The sequence below is a fragment of the Balaenoptera acutorostrata genome, chromosome 17, assembly GCF_949987535.1.
Source record: "Balaenoptera acutorostrata chromosome 17, mBalAcu1.1, whole genome shotgun sequence".
Classification (NCBI taxonomy): Eukaryota; Metazoa; Chordata; class Mammalia; order Artiodactyla; family Balaenopteridae; genus Balaenoptera; species Balaenoptera acutorostrata.
This window is the reverse complement of record NC_080080.1, coordinates 953056-971443: the sequence shown is the minus strand read 5'-3', so window position 1 is coordinate 971443 and position 18388 is coordinate 953056. Positions and strand designations below refer to the sequence as shown.

Below are 18388 nucleotides of genomic sequence, written 5' to 3'. Positions count from 1 at the left end.
GTTGCATCAAAAGTTTGTTCCTTTTGGTTGCAGAGTTGTTTCCCATGCTGTGGATGGACCTGGGTTTGTTTGTTCATTCACCTGTTGAAGGACAGTTGGCAGTTGTGAATAAAGCTGCTGTGAACATTCAGGTGCAGGCTTTTGTGTGAACATACCTTTTTTATTTTTGTAGGATAAATACTCAGTTAATGCAATTGCTGGGTCATGTGGCAAGTATATGATTAACTTTACAAGAAACTGCTGAACTCTTTTCCAGAGTTCTTTTTTATGTTCCCACCAGCAACGTAGGAGTGATCCACTCCCTTATCAGCATTTAGTGTTGTCACTATTTTTATTTAATTTTAGCCATTCTGATAGATACTTCATTATGGGTTTAACTTGCATTTTGCTTTATGGCTAATGATGTTGAATATCTTTTAATGTGCTTATTTGCCATCTGTATATATATATTTTGGTGAAGTGTGTGTTCAAATCTTTTATCCATTTTCTAATTGAATTATTTTTTCTTACTGTTAAGTTTAGAGAATTCTTCATATATTCCAGATACAAATACTTTGTCAGATATGTGATTTGCAAATATTTTCTCCCAGTCTGCAGCTTGCCTTTTCATCCCCTTAAGAGAATTTTTTTAAAATATATTTATTTATTTATTTTGGCTGTGCCGGGTCTTAGCTGCGGCATGCGTGACCTTTAGTTGCGGCATGGATTATGTTTTGCTCGGCTTTGGGTTTAGAAATTGGATGCATGCTCCTCCACCCGGACGTGGGGGGGGCGGGAATCAGCGGGATTTCCCGCGACTGTCCCCAGCGGCCATTCCTGCTCCCGCAGGACCAAACGCACAGCCAGGGCAGGAGCGTGGCCCTCGAGGCGGTCGGCCTGGCCACTCACTAGCTGTGTGACCTCGAGGAAGTGATCTGGCTTTTCCAGCTTCAGTCCCTGGTCCGTAGAAGGAAGATGTTGGAGGACATTCCTCGTGGGCTTGGAGCGAGCCTCTGCGGGAAGGCTCGGGAAGCGCTGCCCGCCGCGGGAAGGAGGCGGAAGCCCTCGGCGGCCCGCGCCACACCAGGCCTCGCCTCTCTGAGGAGCGGCCCTCGGCCCGTGCCCGAAGGCGGAGGGGGGGGCGCACGCCCTGGGGCCCGGGGCCGCTGGGCGCCGGGAGCTCCGCCTGGTTCTCAACGCCAGCATTTACAGCTCCCGAGAGACACAACCCCTGGCAGCCATTCACACTTGGCGGGCAGGCGGCGCTCAAGGCTGCGGGGGCGGGGGAGCTGCCGTCCAGCTCTGCCCGCTGCCCGACTCCCTGCCGCCCGCGGCCGGCCGGAGGTCCGCACCACAGAGAGGCCGGCTGCTCTCTGCGCGCCTAGAGCGGCACCGGAAGCTCCCCGGGCGGGGCCTCGGGCCGATTTCCGGCCGCGGCGTGCGGGCGGTCGTGCGGGCTTTGTCAGCAGGTCAGCGGGGCGGGCGGCCAGCGGTCCGCGTGCGGGGCGCGCGCCGTCCTCTCGCCGCTGGGCGCCGGGTGAGTGGCGCGTTCCGGGCCGCGGGTGGGGGCGGCAGGGTCCTCCGGTCGGGCGGACGGGCGGGCTGAGCGCGGTCGGCCCCGCACGGGGGTCCCGGAGCCTGGGCCACGGTGAGCCCGGCTCCTGGCAGCCGTCACGGCCGCCCCCGCTGGGCTGCAGTCCTGCCCGGGGCCCGCAGCTTCTCTCCCTAAGGAACGTCGTGTGGGTAAATACCCGGTTCCACTCTCTTGGTTCCTTTCCCTGGCTCCAGGGGTCACACACCCAAGCCGTAGAGCCTCCAGCTTCAGCGTCTGTGTCGCAGTTCTCAAGCCCACCAACCCTTCCGAGGTGGCCTGGCGGGGGGTGGGGGGGCACAGGTGCGGCTAGTACTACTGTTTTGCTCTAAGCCTGCCTCCTCTCCCAGGAGCCCAAGGGAGCTCTCCAAATGATGCTGGGAAAGTGGCCGGGGCCTCGAGCCTCTTTGTGCTGGAGGAGATGCAGAGCCGGCACCGCTGCCCTGGCGGGGGTAGAGGTGATGAACAGGATCCCCTCCAGCCCTGGTCCCGAAGGAGAACTCCCAGGTGGGGAGAGGTGATGGGCTGCGCTGTCCCAGCTCTTCCCTGAAGGCTCCATTCTAGAGTCGTATCCGAACCCGGTGGCCGTCTCTGCTGATGTCCTGGACGTCTTACCCCCTCATGCAGTGGCTGCATGGTGGTCATGGGATCTTCAGGGCCTGAGTAGCATGTCTGTGGGTTCCCAGGAGTGTTAGCTGGAGGCCAGTTTGAACTCAGGCAGTTTGTCTGTAGAGCTCATCATGCTGCAGCCTTCTGCAGCGCGTCCTTTCCCCGAGCTCCAGCCCCAATGAATGACAGAAATGTCTTTTGCCCACCTAGGGTCTGAGAGATGCCAATCTAACCGAGTCTTCAGGCGATACCTTGCTCCTGTCCACAGAGGTGGGACTTTCTGTAGATGTAACATTGTAACGGTATCTTAATAATGGTGGTAACTGCAGCATCCCTCTTACGGAGAATACAGAGAGAAATGAGGGGGGCGGACTCTATATTTTCACAAGCCTAACTTGGTGGCGCCAGCCCTTCCTGGAGTGATAGTGATGGATTCCTGACTCTCCCGGAAAGGTCCTGGGGACGATGGGGCTTGCAAGGCTGAGCTGAGAAGGCCCAGACCGCATTCACAAGCCGGTGATGGAAGGGGTGCTCAGGGAAGCAGCCGACCCAGAACAGGGCGAGGCCTTGAACCAGTTCAGGGAGCTGTCAGGCGTGTCCAGTGCTGCCTCGGGTTGTGGGACATGATTGTTGAAAGGACACTGAACTTGTCAGGAAAGGAGAAGACCGTTGGCATCGTCGGGCAGAGTCCTGGGAGCAAAAACCAAATGGCCGTGCGGTGGGGTGGGAGGGGGAGATAGCAGCTAGCATCTGGCTCAGCCTTAAGCGAGTCACCTCCCCGAGCCTCATGGATGGTTGTGAGGAAAGAAGAAAAGCACCCGCCAGGCACTCCGCCCCCAACACGGCTGCAGTGGCAGAAGCTTAGGTTGGTGACAGTGGCGGCCGCGAGGCAGCGCAGAGGTGCAGCTTCTCCTGGAGCTCTAGTCCGTGTCTATCTCGTGTGTCTTTTTACTCTCCTTTTCCCATTATTCCCAAGGGTGAAGCTTTGCAAACCTTCCTGCTTCCTTTAGGCTGTAAGCAGCAGACAGCGACCTTGGCTAACTTGTGAGCCCAAGGCTGTAACACCCTTTCACCAGTGCAGACAGCTTCTAGTGCCTGCAGCGGGCACTGCCACCTCACCATCTCTGAGCCCCTCTGGGCTGCTCGCAGGCTGCACTGCCAGGCTGAGCTTCCACTTCATTCCCAGCACTGAGGCTTGCCCCATCTCTCAGCATCAACTGTGTATTTAGACAGTTTCATGTTATATTTTGTCCAGCAAATTCTATATGTTATAACAGAAGAGTGGGCCACGTTAGCCTCGGATGTTATGGAACCAGAAGTCTGGCGTATTTTTACTTCCTTTGTTCGCTCCATTCAGGTTTCTTTAAATGAAAGAGTATCAATTTAATTTTGCTTGAATTCACAGAAGAAAAAGGAACTAAGCAGAAACTGAAAGATTGCTGAATTTAAGATAAATGTTTATTCAAAGCAAGGTATATTTAATTTTTAAAACTTCCTCTAAAGTTAAAAAAAAGTTATGAAAATCATGAAAAGGCATACATTTTTAAAGCTATATTCTTGTAAATATATGCAAGCCTGTTTTCAGGTGGTAGAACAGTCATTTTAAACAAAAAAATCAGAAAATATCACCTCCAAAACAAAAAACCAAGTCTTCCCCCCCTTTTTTTGAATTAAGATAAATAACAAGATTTAAAATATAAGCTTACTTTTGTAATACTAATCCCAGCTGATCTAAGCAAAATATCCTGTAAAAGTGACATCATAGTTGGGAAGGGAAAAAATCTTCGACAGCAGGAAATGGGCAGTGGAGGTAGACAGGCCTGCCTCTGAACCTGAGCTCTGCCACTTAGCAGCCCTGGGTGATTGACTTTCTCAGCCTCCGTGAAATAGAGTAAATAATAGAGGCCATAGCTGTCTCACAGGGTTTGGCGGTGTCCCTGAGACCATGCAGGCCGGTTCAGCACCGCCTGGTTGGGGTTTGAGGGGCCCTGATCAGTAACACCCCTCCTGCCCTCCCAGGTCTGCACCAGTGAGGCCCATGAGCGAAAGGTCACCTCACTACTGGTCAAAGCCTAGGTTGGAGTGACATTGGACTCCTCAGGCGAGTGCTGGTTAGACACTGTCCTGCCTGCTGGACACCCTGTCGAAGAGGTTGGGTGCTGCATGCCACTTGTTCTCTCAAACCTTTCACTTGGCGAACTCCTTCCACCTGTCTGGGGAAGAGAAGTGGGCGGAGTGCGTCAGGGAGCATCGTTCCTCTTGGCGCCGGAGGCACAGGGCTGGCTGCTCCCCCCAGCGCCTGATGTGTCGGGGGGCCTCTGGGCGCCTGCGAGGGTGTTGGTGCTCAGAACACCGGGTGCCTCTGTGCGAATGAGCTTGAAGAACGCCAGAAAGTGTTGCAGACAGATGGGTATAGTGTGAGCCCTTGTTTATATCTGAAAATCGTGTGTACCTAAGTAAATGTATCATTGTTTTTGTTTAATCAGAGGTCTGGATGAATGTGTATAAACTGAACAGCTAACTGGTTCTCTGTTGGATTGCTGGGGGTTATCATAGTCTATATTTTATGTTTACCACTTGAAATATTTTTATAAGGTGTATCTTATGTTTTTAATCGCTAAGAATTAACAAGATATAAAAGTAAAGTAAAACAGGATATGAGACTGAGGAGTGTGGTCCTGATTTCATAATACATCGGTGCAGAAAAGCACTAGAGGAAAAATGTCCATGTGTAATCTGAGTGGTGGGGTTAAAGGTAATTTTATCGTTATTTTTAAAGTTTTTCTTAAATAGCATAATCTACCTTTATACCTTGAAAAAATAACTAGTTAAAAGTAATTTTTATAAGCAGAAAAGATTTTAAACCAAGTTAGTGGGCCTTTAACTCAGAAGAACATTCTCAGCGGACGTCACCAGGCAGTGGTCGCAAATGCTGTGTCACAGGCACCCCAAGAGGGCTGCTGCTGCAGGAAGCTGTGTTGCACGTCTCACACGGAGAGGAATGCCTCGCGTAGTCTGGTGCCCAGCTTCTCACCCCCCTTGTCAGCTCTCGGTGTGCGGGTTCAGCTTCTTCATCATCACAGGGAGCGTTGCATCTGAATATTCAGGTTGTCTAATAGCAGTATTTAAGCATGGGTTCATTTTGCTGTAACAGAGATTCAAAAATAGTGTTTCCAACAGGAAACTTGGTTTCTCGTGTTCCATCTCACAGGCAGGTGGGCGGCTCTGCCCCTCCAGCGCCCTGGAGCCTGCCGTGCTGTCTCGTGCATGTCACCGCAGGTGGGCGAGAGGGTGGGAGGCGGGTGGCACACGCACATCCCTTCCGTTCCTGTCTCACAGCTGGAATCAGTCACAGGGTCACACCTCACTTCAGGGGACTTCAGGAAATGAAGTCATTCGCTGCTGTGTGTCCACTAAAGTTTCTGGCGGGGTTTCTATCCCTCAGAGGAAGCAGGGGCGCCGAGCAGTGTGTCTCTGCCACAGTTTACCCCGTGGGCCACCCTGGGTCCCACACCAGGTCATGCTCAGTTACTGCTTCCGCCCAGAGCCCGGACCTGTGGGGGGCCTTCTCCCGGCACCAGGGCCTCTTCACGTGGTCACAGTCTAAACTCAGACAAGTCCCGGCCTCCCCACATGCTGTCTCCTCACCCACCACATAGATGCCCCCACTCAGGAAGGGGAAGAACCCCAAAACCACAGCAGTCGCTGGTCCACAGCGGCCGCAGTTCCCAGTGGAGTCTGCGAGCGCGGCCTGAACTGGTGGCCACTGAAGCGAAGGAGGCCCAGGACCCAGCGGAAATGAGGACCTCTGTCGACCAGAAGACAAGCAGAGGACCGGTTGTGGCAGCTCTGTCCCCAAGCCCGAGCTGCCAGCCCCTCGGTGTTGGTGGGTAGGAGAGAGGAGGGCGCGCGGCGGTGTGTTCACGCGGTGGAGGCCGCCCACCGTGAGGTCTGTGCCACACAGGCAGCCTCCCCGGCGCGGCGCTCAGCGTCAGCAGACACGTGGTGGGGTCATGACCCTGCTCGGGAGTTAATTAGATAGTGTGGAACGTTCTACAACCTCAGGGGTGTTCTAAAAAGCACTGAATTGTGCACTTTAAAATGGTGAATTTTATGGTGTGTGAATTCTATCTCCATAAAAAGTGGGTACGTGTTGAATAAAAAGCAGACACAAACCATACCTGTATGATTCCATTTGATTGAAATTGAAAACCTGCAGAATTCACCTGTAATAATAGAGATGGTTCCCCTTGGAGGGGGAGCCTCTGGGCTATGGAAGTGGCGGTGGTTAGGCCGGTGTTCGCCAGGAGTTCATCGAGATGTGTGCACGTCCCTCGCCAAGAAGAAAGAGCAGCCTGTTGGGAGGAAGCCCTGCGGCCGTAGAGCTCGTGTTACCTGCCTACGCGGCTTTCCTGCCCCGGCTGCTCCCCTCCGCCTGGCTCCGTCCTGGGGGCACACATCCTTGTCCTTGGCAGCCACGTTGGAAGGGGGTTTTGGAGGGCATCGCTTTGTGGGGCTGCATAGCAACTGGTCTGCTTCCCACTGGTGCAGATTTGGGGTGAGAGGCAATCATGCGGGGTCGTCTTGGACGGAGCTCCTGGGAAGTGGGCGCAGCTGGGGGGCGCGCTCGCGGATGCACCTGTGAGGAAGGAGGGATTGGGCAGTGGCTCTGAAACGGGCCCAGACACATCCCAGTGGAGCTTTGGGGCTGGGTGGCCCTTCGGAGTTGCCCCAGGTGGAGACGGGGGTGCTCTGGGCTCCGTCGTGGGCTGGGCCCCAGCTGGGGTGTGGCAGGCAGGGTCCTGAGATGGCCCCGACTGTGCACCCCTCCCGGCTGCCAGGGAGGGCTCTGGCGGTAAGTTGACATAAGGTAGGGCTAGTCAGGGAGCCCACGGAAAGCAGGGTTTCTGCAGCTGGTCACGGAAGAGAATCAGAGAGGGCGTCTGAGCTGCTCCTGCCTGGAAGGTGCGGGTGCTCCCGAGGGGCCACCAGCCGGTGATCGGGACAGTTCCACAAGCGCAGGGGACCACATTCTGCCAACAACCTGAGCGTGTGGAAATACGTTTTCCCAGAGCTTCCAGAGGAGACCTCAGCCTGGCTGACACCTTGTGCGACCCTTCTCAGGGGCCCCAGTCGTACCAGGCTGGGCTTCCGACCTACGGCCCTGTGAGATGGGAGCTGGGTCCCTTTTCTGCTGGAAGTCTGAGGTGAACTGTTACATAGCGGTGGATGGCTCGCAACGGAGAGGGCGTGACTGCAACGGAGCTCCGGGTGCGAGAATTCCAGAGCTGGAGAAGGGAGCTGGGCACAGCGTCCCAGAGACCGTGGGAGGTTAAATAAGCACAGGCTTTTCCAAAGCAAACACACCTGTGGAGCGAGGCCCACGTGCAGGTCACCAGAACCCCGAGGGCTCCCTGCACCCCCTGCCAACCATGATCTCCCTAGAGACCATCATCAACTCGAGTCTCCCGCCATGGTTGGTTTTGTCTGTTTCTGAACTTTGTATAAGTAGGATCATACGATATGAACTCTGGCTCAGCGTTACATCTGTGAGGTTCACCTGTGCTTTTGTGTGGGGCAGGTCTTTTCACTGCTATGCATTCCTCCCTTGTTGGAGGACTCCTCAGTTTACCCTTTCTTCTGTTGATGGATATTTTGGTGATTATGAACAGGGCTGTGGTGAACATTCCGACCCCAGACTTCTGCAGGGCGGGGCCGGGGGTGCACAGGAGGACGTCTTTACCTTGGATTCGATCAAGGACATTTAACCCCATAAAGAGGGAGGGTGTGGTGTGGGCGCAAACACAGGTAGGTTGGTAAATGTGGGAGAAAGTGGGCATTCTCGTCTCATTGCTTCTATTTTCTCACTGAAGGAAGACGCAAGGTCCTCGTCCCTGAGAGGAAGGACGGGGTGTTGGACATTTGAGAGGAGAGGAGAAACCGGGAGGTGATCTTACAGGGGAGTTAGCCAAGTGTAGAAATTGCCGGCAGCTCTCAGGGTCCGTTACGCAAGTGGTTATAAATGTAGAGAGAACTGAGTCGGCAGCGGTGCAGACACCGATCAGGAAGCAAGCTGAATTTTACTCGAGTTGGGGTTTTCCCACACAAGTATGGCAGAGGAGGGGAAGGGCAGGGGAGTTAGGGTTAATATGCAAGAGAATGAGTGTGATACGTACCCCAAATGGGTATAATCCCATCGACCATCTAAGCTGGGGAAGGAGGGGCAGCGCAGAGGTGGTAAGAGCGATCCATCTGTGTTTCTTTGGAATATGTCTTGATTTTTGAATGGAGTCCAAGCCACATCCCGCCCATCTGCCATCGGCCAGTCTGTCCCCTGGAGTTGCTGTTAGCGGTGGAGCCCAAAGGGGCCTTCGCCAGCGGAGAGGCCGGCGGGGTGAGCCGAGCACGGTGCTGGGCCGGGAGGGAGGGCAGAGGGAACGTTTTCCTCTCTCCCACTCCTTGGATATGCGTTTTGCTGCCCACCCGCCCGCCCGCTCCAGCAGATTCCCGTCTGTTAAGGAAGGGGAAAGATAACCGTACTCTCTTTGATTGCAGACTGGTGACTAGAAGGTGACTCCGGAGCCTGAATTTCTGAGCATGGAAATCTGCAGAAGACAGTGTCCGAGGCCCTCACAGTGATGGAGCTCGCCGCCCCTGCGCCTGGCGGGGGCCCTGAACCCAGATTAGGGGGGCTGTTGGGAAACCTGGACGGGCAGAGCGTGCGGAGCTGCCCCTCCCAGGAGGGAGGTTTCAAGCAGGTGACAGTTACCCACTGGAAGATCCAAACAGGAGAGGCAGCGCAGGTGGGCAGGAGGTCAGGAGGAAGCCCCGTCCTGAGCTCAAACCTCCTGCTTCAGAGAGAGCTGATCGAAGGGGAGGCCCACCAGCGCGAGGCTTGCGGAAGCTTCCCGTTTAATTCGGACCTGGTCAGACATCAGGTTTCTCAGGCTGGAGAGAAATCTCACAGACGTGACGAGTGTGGGAAGGGCTTCGGCCAGAGCTCCCGCCTCGGGGAGCATCCGCGCGCTCACGGCGGAGACCGACTCTACGTATGTAACGCGTGTGGGAAAGACTTCGTTCTCTACGCGGACCTTGTGGCGCATCAGAAAGCGCACGCGGGAGAAAGGCCCTTCAAGTGCGCTCAGTGTGGGAAGGCGTTCTGTCACAGCTCAGACCTCATCCGCCACCAGCGCGTCCACACCCGGGAGCGACCTTTCGAGTGCAAGGAATGCGGGAAAGGCTTCAGTCAGAGCTCGCTGCTCATCCGGCACCAGAGGATCCACACAGGGGAGAGGCCCTACGAGTGTAACGAGTGCGGCAAGGCCTTCATCCGGAGCTCCAGCCTCATCCGACATTACCAGGTCCACACGGAGGTGAGGCAGTACGAGTGTGAGGAGTGCAGGAAGGCCTTCCGCCACCGCTCGGACCTCATCGAGCACCAGAGGATCCACACTGGGGAGAGGCCCTACGAGTGCAACGAGTGCGGGAAGGCCTTCATCCGGAGCTCGAAGCTCATCCAGCACCAGAGGATCCACACTGGAGAGAGGCCTTACGTGTGCAACGAGTGCGGGAAGCGTTTCAGCCAGACGTCGAACTTCACTCAGCATCAGAGGATCCACACTGGAGAGAAGCTCTATGAATGTAACGAGTGCGGGAAAGCGTTCTTTCTGAGTTCATACCTTATTCGACACCAGAAGATCCACACTGGAGAGAGGGTGTATGAGTGTAAGGAATGTGGGAAAGCTTTTCTCCAGAAAGCCCATCTCACTGAGCATCAGAAGATCCACACTGGGGACAGGCCCTTTGCGTGTAAGGACTGTGGGAAAGCCTTCATTCAGAGCTCCAAGCTCCTCCTACACCAGGTTATTCACACTGGAGAGAAGCCCTATGTATGTAGTTACTGTGGGAAAGGCTTTATTCAGAGGTCAAACTTCCTTCAGCACCAGAAAATTCATGCTGAAGACAAACTCTATGAATGTAGTCAGTATGGGACAGAGTTCACCTCAACTCCGAACTTTAAAGGTAGTCAAGAGGTTCACCAAGAGGGACTTCCCTTGAGTCAGACCCCCATACATTTGGGTGAGAAGTATGTAGGTCAGGGGGAACACACAGACTTGTAACTATTCTCCAACTCACTGAGTGATACTCGAAGCGACTGGTGTGAGCCCGAAGTCATGCGGCTTTGGACGTGTCAGCATTTCCCAGAGTCACCGGCAGGGCTGCCTCTGGAGTGGGCTGCCACCTCCCACTTGGCTGCCCAGCCGGCCAGCCGTCTTCCTCCTCCACTGGGAACACGTGCCCGCGGGAGAGCCACGTGACTGGACAGCTGACTTGGAGCTGGACCAGCTTGGGGGGAGGAGCTCGGCCTCGGGAGAAGGTTCTTCTGTTTCATTGCACAATTACAATTCACCCCAGAGTTAAATCCCTTCTAAAGTAGAATTATGTATCTAATCGTATCACTTTAAAAGAGTATTCCTTAGCATATTTTGATCTATCAGAAAGGCAAGTTGGAGAAACATCCTTTCTTATCTAAAACCACAAATTGGTTCCCTGTCGTCCTTAGGATAAGTTCCAATCTCCCCATCCTGCATCCGAAGGCCTTTTGCTCCCTGGGGCCTCTTCTCCCACCGCTTAACTCCCTGCCGCACCGTTGGCACTGCGGCAGCACTAACTGCTGGACGTCTCCACTTACCCAGGCCTCTCCTGCCTCCTTGCCTCTGTCCTGGTTGGAATGCCCCCTCTCCTCACCCGGCTGACTCTCGGCTCAGCCCGTTACCCCTCTGCTTCCGTTCCTCCGTGGTCCTTCACCTCTGTTACTGCGCTTACTCTGATATGGCAAAATCGTGTTTCAGATCCTCTCTCTTTCCTTGTTACAGTGTTAATTCCTAGAGCACAGTGAGCGTATCTGACTGATTTATGTGTCCCTGGCGTCTAGAGCAAGGCGGTAAAAAGCACACCCCAGTCCTTGAGTACTTGGTTTGTCCTCTCTATACTGCTGTTTAAAATATGTTTTTGGATGCTCTTTTTGTTGTTGCTGTTTTGTCTAATCTGCTGGTCTGTCAGAAATACCTCCTCTCGGCCCTGCTGGCGTCTTCGGGTCATACTGCGTTCAGCACTTGCAGGCAGTAGCCAGAGTAAGATGGCGCCCCTTGTGTTTTTGCCTTCACAGCTTGTCCATGACTGTCCACTTGCTCTGGGGGAGGCTTGTCCTCAGTCATCTGTGTATCTTTCGAATTCATTCAAAGGGCACACAGTCCTGGTACGCTACATGACTTTTCCTGTCTCAGCCATTCCATGATTGAGCCCAACTTCTTCCCCTTTCCCTGCTCTCTGGCTCACTTTGTCATTGATTTGAAAATGTAATTATCTAAAAGGACCAGTGCTAAATACTGGGAAACCGAGATGAATGAGACACCATCTGTCCTGAAGTCGTCCAGAGTCTGATGGGGGAGGCAGGAAGGTCACGGTACGCTGAGTTAAGTGTTGAAAGAGAAGTGTGTTCCCAGTTGTGCAGGAGCATAGGTAAGGAGGTGATTAATTTGGCATGGGGCATCTGGGACGGCTTCACAGAGGAGGTGACAGCAAACTGGTTTACAGAGATAAGTAGACATTTGTCAGCTAGAGCAGAGGATGATCTGGGAGGGAATCTGGAGAAACGGGAGGACTGGCAGATCCCTCTCTGGGTAGGGCTGTTCAAAAGCAGGCCAGTTTCATTACACAGCAGAACTGTTAGTTGTTCCCTCTGAATTTCTTTTATCTGAACATTAACAAAACAACCAGTTTTGAAATGCTGTGATAATGGATTGCCCATGAGGGCATATCTTGAGTTCTTAAACTCCAGCAACCCTAGAAGCCTTGAGGGGGTAAATAATTCAAAAAGAGCATACAGTACTCCATCTTTTGGAAAACTCACCATTACTGGAGATGTTTCAAATGGTATAGAAGCAGATATTACCAGACCATTTTAACCAACTTTGTTTAGTTGAGGTCCAGTTGCCATACAGTAAAACACCTATTTTAAGTGTACACAATTTTGACAAATCCATACGCCTGTGTAACCATCATCATGATCAAGAATAACATTTCTGTCACCCAAAAATGTTCCCTTTTGTCCTTACCCAGTTAGTCCCACCTCAGGCCCAAGTAACAACTTTCTGTTAGTGTGGATTCATTTTGCCTGTTCCAGGACTTCATATAAATGGATTCATATGGCATGTAATCCTGTGTAATCCAAACTTCTTTCACTTTGGCATGTTTTAAAGACTCAGCTGAGTAGTTCTGTGTTTCCATAGCTCTTTTTCTTTGTGAGTAGTGTTCCATTGTATGGGTAAGCATCATTTATTCATTCATCTGTTGATGGAAATTTGGGTTTCCAGCTTTGGCTGTTATGAATAAAACTGCTATGAGCATTTCTGTAAAAGTATTTATTTGGACGTGCCTCTTTATTTCACTTGGGTAAATGCCTAGGAATTTAATTGCTGGATTATAAGATACGTGAATTTTAACTTTATGAGAAATTGCCAAAAAGTTCTTCATCGTGATTGTAGACTTTTACACTCCTGCACTGGCAGGGTTCCATTGGTCCACATCCATACCAACATGTGGTATTGTCACGGCCCCAAACCCTAATCCGCTCCAGTGGCATATAGCAATGTCTCTTTATGCTTCTAATTTATATTTTCCTGCTGGATGATGATGCTGAGCATCTGTATCATTTTTTGTGATGTGTCTGTTCACATCTTTTGCCCATTTTAAAATTGGGTGGTTTGTCTTATTTACTTATGAGAGTCTTTTTTATATTCTAGGTCAAAGTCCCTTCCCAAACATGTATTTATTTATATATTTATGGTCGCACCACATGGCTGTGGGATCTTAGTTCCCCGACCAGGGATTGAACTCGGACCCTCGGCAGTGAAAGCGCTGAGTCCTAACCACTGGACCGCCAGGGAATTCCCCAAAACATATACTTATTATGAATACTTCCTTTTAGTCTTGCGCTTAACTTTTTTTTTTTTTTTGGACTTAAGAGACTTTAAAATGATTTGGAGTGGTTTACAGCATACAATGTGGTATTTAGTCTTTAGTGGAGAAAGTTGCTAGTCACCTGTAAGAAAAACAAGCATTGTGGGCATTCCTAAGACAAATGGCATAAAATCTCATCACTTTTGGCTATAACCAGGCTTCTCACCAATAACTGTATTAATTTTTCCAGTATTCAGACATACCCTAAAAGATAAAAGAGAATGTCTGCTTCTAAATCACATCCAATGTGAACTTGCATAAATGCAAAGCATAAATAGAGTTCTTATAACTCCACAGGCACCTGAAAGTTTTAACTACCCTTTGTGCTCACTTCATATTACATAAAGAATAATGGAAATATGGGGAATACTTGAAATATAAATATTTTATAAATCCTTACTATGTGGTTGTCTTATTCTTGTAATACTCCACTCTGGTGGCCTTTGTTTTTGCTTGTAAAATTAAGTTTAAGTAGCACATTAACCTTTCCCCTCAAATATGCCTTTTGATGTTCATTATTACACCAAAAAGAAAAGAAAGAAATTAACAACCAAAAAACAGATGAAGATGCTGCAAGGGAAGAGATAAATGAGATACAATTCCTTAGGTGTAAAAATATGTTGTTTCAAATTCAGAAGAATTTAATAACTTTGTTATTTCATATGTATCTGGAAATGGGACAGATACATGTCCTGATCCTGTCAAACGAGGTAGAGTTCCAGCCAGCATTTGGTACAACTTTCCAAGATAGGGTTAAAGTGACATTCTTGTTCCCCTTGAGACCATTTCCATTGTCAAAGAAAAAATATTTTTTTCATATCTTTCAAAAACGTGACGTCTTCTACGTTTTTCAGCGTGATGCACGAGACTCGCTGCGGTCTTTGAAGGCGGCGGTGATGAAGCAGCCAAAGGCCGACAGCAAGTTCCTGGCTTACCTTTTAATTTTCTTAATGATGTCTTTTGAAGATCAGATTAAAAATTTTTTTGATTAAGTCTAATTTACCAAAAATTTTTATATTTTACGCTTTTTGATTTCTGTCTTGGTTTTTTTAAAGTCTTTTCCAATTGTCATTGCCAGTGTGTAGAAATACATTTGATTTTTGTTAATTGACCTTGTATCTAGCAACCTAGATGAATTCACTTATTGGTTCCAGTAGCTTTTTTCTAGATTCTTCAGCATTTTCTATGTAGATAATCAAAGAATTTTACTTCTGCCTTTCTAGTTTGTATAGACTTTGCTCCTTTTTCTTGCTTTATTGCTGGGCATCTTATACAATTTTCATTAGAAGTGAGAGGACGTCTCGTCTTGTTTTGATATCATGGTAGCATTGCTCTCAAAGAGTTGTGAATTAGTCTCCCCACGTCTATTTTCTGAAGTTGTTTGTATAACGACATTATTTCTTCCTTAGACCTTTGATACATTTCACCAGTGAAACCCTGGGGAGTTCTTTGTGGGAAAATTACAAATTCAATTTCTGTAATAGATATAGCACTACTCAGATTTTTCTATTTCTTCTTGTGCCAATTTGGTAACTTGTATCTTTCAAGGAATTACTTATTTCATCTAATATAACTGAGGCGTTGGCATAAGGTTGTTGAAACATTTCATTGCTTTTGTGCATTGTATTTTACATTCTATCTTAATGAGTTATATTTAAAATGATGTCTCCTCTTTTCTTCCTGGTATTGGTGATTTGTGTCTTCCTTCTGCTTTTCTGATCAGTCTAGCTACAGATTTACCAAGGTTATTAGTCCTTTCAAAGAAGCAGCTTTCGTTTTCCTTGATTTTCTCTATTGTTTGTTTCTTATTTCACTGAAATTGAACCATTTTATTCCTTTCCTTCTACTTTGAGCTAGATTCCCTTCCCTTTTCTGGTTTATTGAAGTGGAAGCTTAGGTTATTAGTTTTAGACCTTACTTCTTTTCTGATGTAAACATTTAAAGCCAGTAATTTTCCTCTAAACACTGCTTTAGCTGCATTCCACAGACTGACGTATTGTGTTTTTATTATTATTCCTGCGGCCCGGGAGTGTGGGCGGGGTCGGGCCGGGCGGCCCCAGGGCCCTCCGCCACCGAGACGAACTCCTAGAGGGGCGGAAGCGCAGCTTCCGGCGGCAGGAGAAGCACTTCCGCTGGGAAGTTTTCTTCTCGCTCTCCCGCCGCGGCTGTTCCCGATCCCGTGCTCGTGGAGGTACGGTTAGGCTTACCTGCAGGGGCCCACCTGCCGGTCAGCGTGGGCGCGCCCGCCCGCCTCAGGCCCCTCCCAGCGCGTCCTCCGCCTCGGACCCGTTTCCTCTTCCGGCTGCGCCCTCCCCGCGCGGCCCCGTCCGTGGTCGTGGGCGCCCTCCACGTCTGCGAGTCCAGCCTGGATCGCTCCGGTGGGAGCCAGACACTGTGCCCAGCTGCCGGCTTAGTATCAAAAACATCCCGCTCGGGGCTCCTCCGCAGGTGGGAGCCGCGTCCTCCTGCCCCAGACCATCACGCAAATTGTTTGGCGTTCTAGCTCCGTGGTGGCCTTGAGTCATTCCCGCCTCTCCGTTCCCACCCTCCACGTGTACGTCCCGGCCCCCTTCATCTCTCCCCTCGACCACCTCAGTGGTCGGTGGTCGTCTCCCTGTCTCCCCGACCCGGTCTTGTCCTGCCGCCTTCTGATTGGCTCACCGCAGTGGGGGGGTCTTTCAGAAGTGTACCAGATCACAGAGGTGAGGTATTAGACCGTCCCTGCCTTTCTTGTATAGCCATGGCCCAGGATGCCTTGGGTACTCCAGCCCTTGCCCGCTTCTCTGGCCATATTGAAATGGTATACAAGCCCCTGTGTCCTTGTCTTTTGAAGTAAAAGGCTGGCTCAAGAGTTAATGATTGGGAAATGTGAAGATGTAGAAACAAGGAATAGCTGTTGGGCTGGGGCGCTGGTAACAATTTAGACTATAAATCTGCCACGTAGCAGAATCACCAAACTCCCAGTTCCCTGAAAGCGATAAAGGCCTGACACGCATTCCTAAGTTGTATTTACAGGAAGCCAACCCACCAGATGAAAACTGCTGATTGCAAGAACATAGACCCTAGACTGCTTGAAACCAGAAGGTTGATGATGCTTGAAACTTCACCTGGATGCCAACCAATCCAAGAATTATGCACAAGCTGATCACACACCCTGCAGCCCCCCTCTCTCACACTGCTTTTAAGACCCCTTCCCTGAAAGCCGTCAGAGAGTTCAGGTCTTTTGAGCATGAGCTGTCCGTTCTCATTGCTTGGTGCCTGCAATAAATGCTGTACTTTCCTTCCCCGCAACCCAGTGTCAGTAGATTGGCTTTACTGCGCACAGGCGAACAGACCCAAGTCTGGTTCGGTAGCAATATCTCATACAGTTCTCCCCCTTACTCTCTGCTTTCCAGCTGGCCAACTCCAGCCCATTTATAGTCCATAGTGGATGCCCAGTGCAGGGAGCTCTTCTTATTTATCGCTGTGATCATTATTAGTGGGTGGAGGAGCTCAGGCTCTCATGCTAAGCGCTGCCCATGACACCTGTGCCCAGTGCACCTGTTCATGTGTTTGTAGACCATGTATATCTATTAGTGGAAGAGTCCAAACATTCTTCCCATTTTGAGCTTCATTTTTCTTTTTCTTATTGGTTTGTGAGAGTTCTAGTTCTGGATATGAGTCTTTTGTCAGATATATATATTGGGAATATTTTCTCCCAGTCCGTGGCTTGCCTTTTTATTTCTTAACTGTCTTTTGACAAGCAGAAACTTTTAATTTTGATAAAGTCCAATTTATGAATTTAAAAATTTTAAGGTGAGTGCTTTTGGGGTCTCACCAATGAAATCTCTGCTTACCCCAAGATTATGAAAATATTCTTCAATTTTTTTCTTCTAGAAGCTTTATAGTTTCAGTGTTCACATTTAGGCCCAAGATCGACCTTGAATTAGTTTTGGGTATGGTGTTAGGTAGGGCGTGTTAAGGTTAATTTTTCCCCTTATTGTTCTGGCACCATTAATTGAAAAAAAATAACAACTTTTACCCTTTGAATTACATTGATGCCCTTGTCATGAAACACTGAACTGTATGTGTGGGTCTGTTTCTGCAATCTCTGCTGTTCCATTGATCTATATGTCTATGCTTGTGCCAGTACTACACTGCCTTACTGTAGTTAGTCTTAGAATCAAGGAGTGTAAGTCTTCCAACTTTGTTCTTCAAGGTGGGTTATTTGAGGTCATTTGCTTTTCCATATAAATTTTATTATCACCCTGTCTGTTTCTACAAACAAACAAACAAAACCCCAAAACAACTGCTGTGATTTTGCTTGGAGTGGTGTTGAATTTCTAGATCAGTTTAGGGAGAATTGAAAACTTAATACCCATAAACAGGGGATATCGCTCAATTTATTTCCAACTTAGTTTGCTCAGCATTGTTTTTTAATTCTGAGAGTAGAAGACTTGTACATCCTTTGTTAAATATATTCCTAGGTCGGATGTGTGGTTTGTTCCCACACCACCAAGCAGCGAACTGAATTATGACCATCTCTACCTGGAGATAATATCAGATCCCACAGGTTAAGGGCTCAGTCCCACAAGACTGCCCCTCTCCCCACACTTCAGACACCAATCTCAAGTCCAGGTTGCCACCAGTGATTCTGACTGACTGGCTATAGATCTGCAGGTTCCCACAGCCTCTGCCTTGGGTTTGATTGGTTTGCTAGAGCAGTTCACAGACTCAGAGAAACATTTTACTTACTGGATCACTGGTTCATGATAAAAGGATAAGGCTTAGGAACAGCAGGGGGAAGTTGCATAGGAAAAGTATGGGGAAAGGGCCCGGAGCTTCCAAGGTCTCTCTAAACACTGCACTCTTCTCAAATCTCCACGTGTTCACCAACCTGGAAGCTCTCTGAATCTTTCCAGCCCTGGCGTCCCTCACTCCCGGGAATGGAGAGCAAACCAACCTTGTGTTCTGGGCATAAACTTGGTCATGACACAGAGCTCTTTCAGTAAATTGCTGTACTGGGCTTCCTAATGTTTTGTTAAGCATTTCTGTGTCTGCTTATGAGAGATACTGGCCTGTACGCTTCTTATCTTATGATGTCTTTATCAGGTTTTTGTGTCGAGGCTTTGCTGGCTTCTTGACACAGGCTGGAAAAGGTTTGCTCTTCGTCATTCTCCTACAGGCTTCTGAGATTGGTATAGGCTT

The 18388-nt window shown here is 49.8% G+C and overlaps 1 protein-coding gene across 1 annotated transcript; it reads left to right on the top strand.

Annotated features, from left to right (window-relative positions):
- Positions 1-1373: 1373 nt before the first annotated feature.
- Positions 1374-12602, top strand: ZNF623 (zinc finger protein 623). Its single transcript, XM_057531867.1, has 2 exons — positions 1374-1516; positions 8735-12602. Exon 2 carries the CDS (start codon positions 8818-8820, stop codon positions 10297-10299), a length of 1482 nt encoding a protein of 493 aa, XP_057387850.1. The 5' UTR covers positions 1374-1516; positions 8735-8817; the 3' UTR covers positions 10300-12602.
- The last annotated feature ends 5786 nt before the right edge of the window (positions 12603-18388 follow it).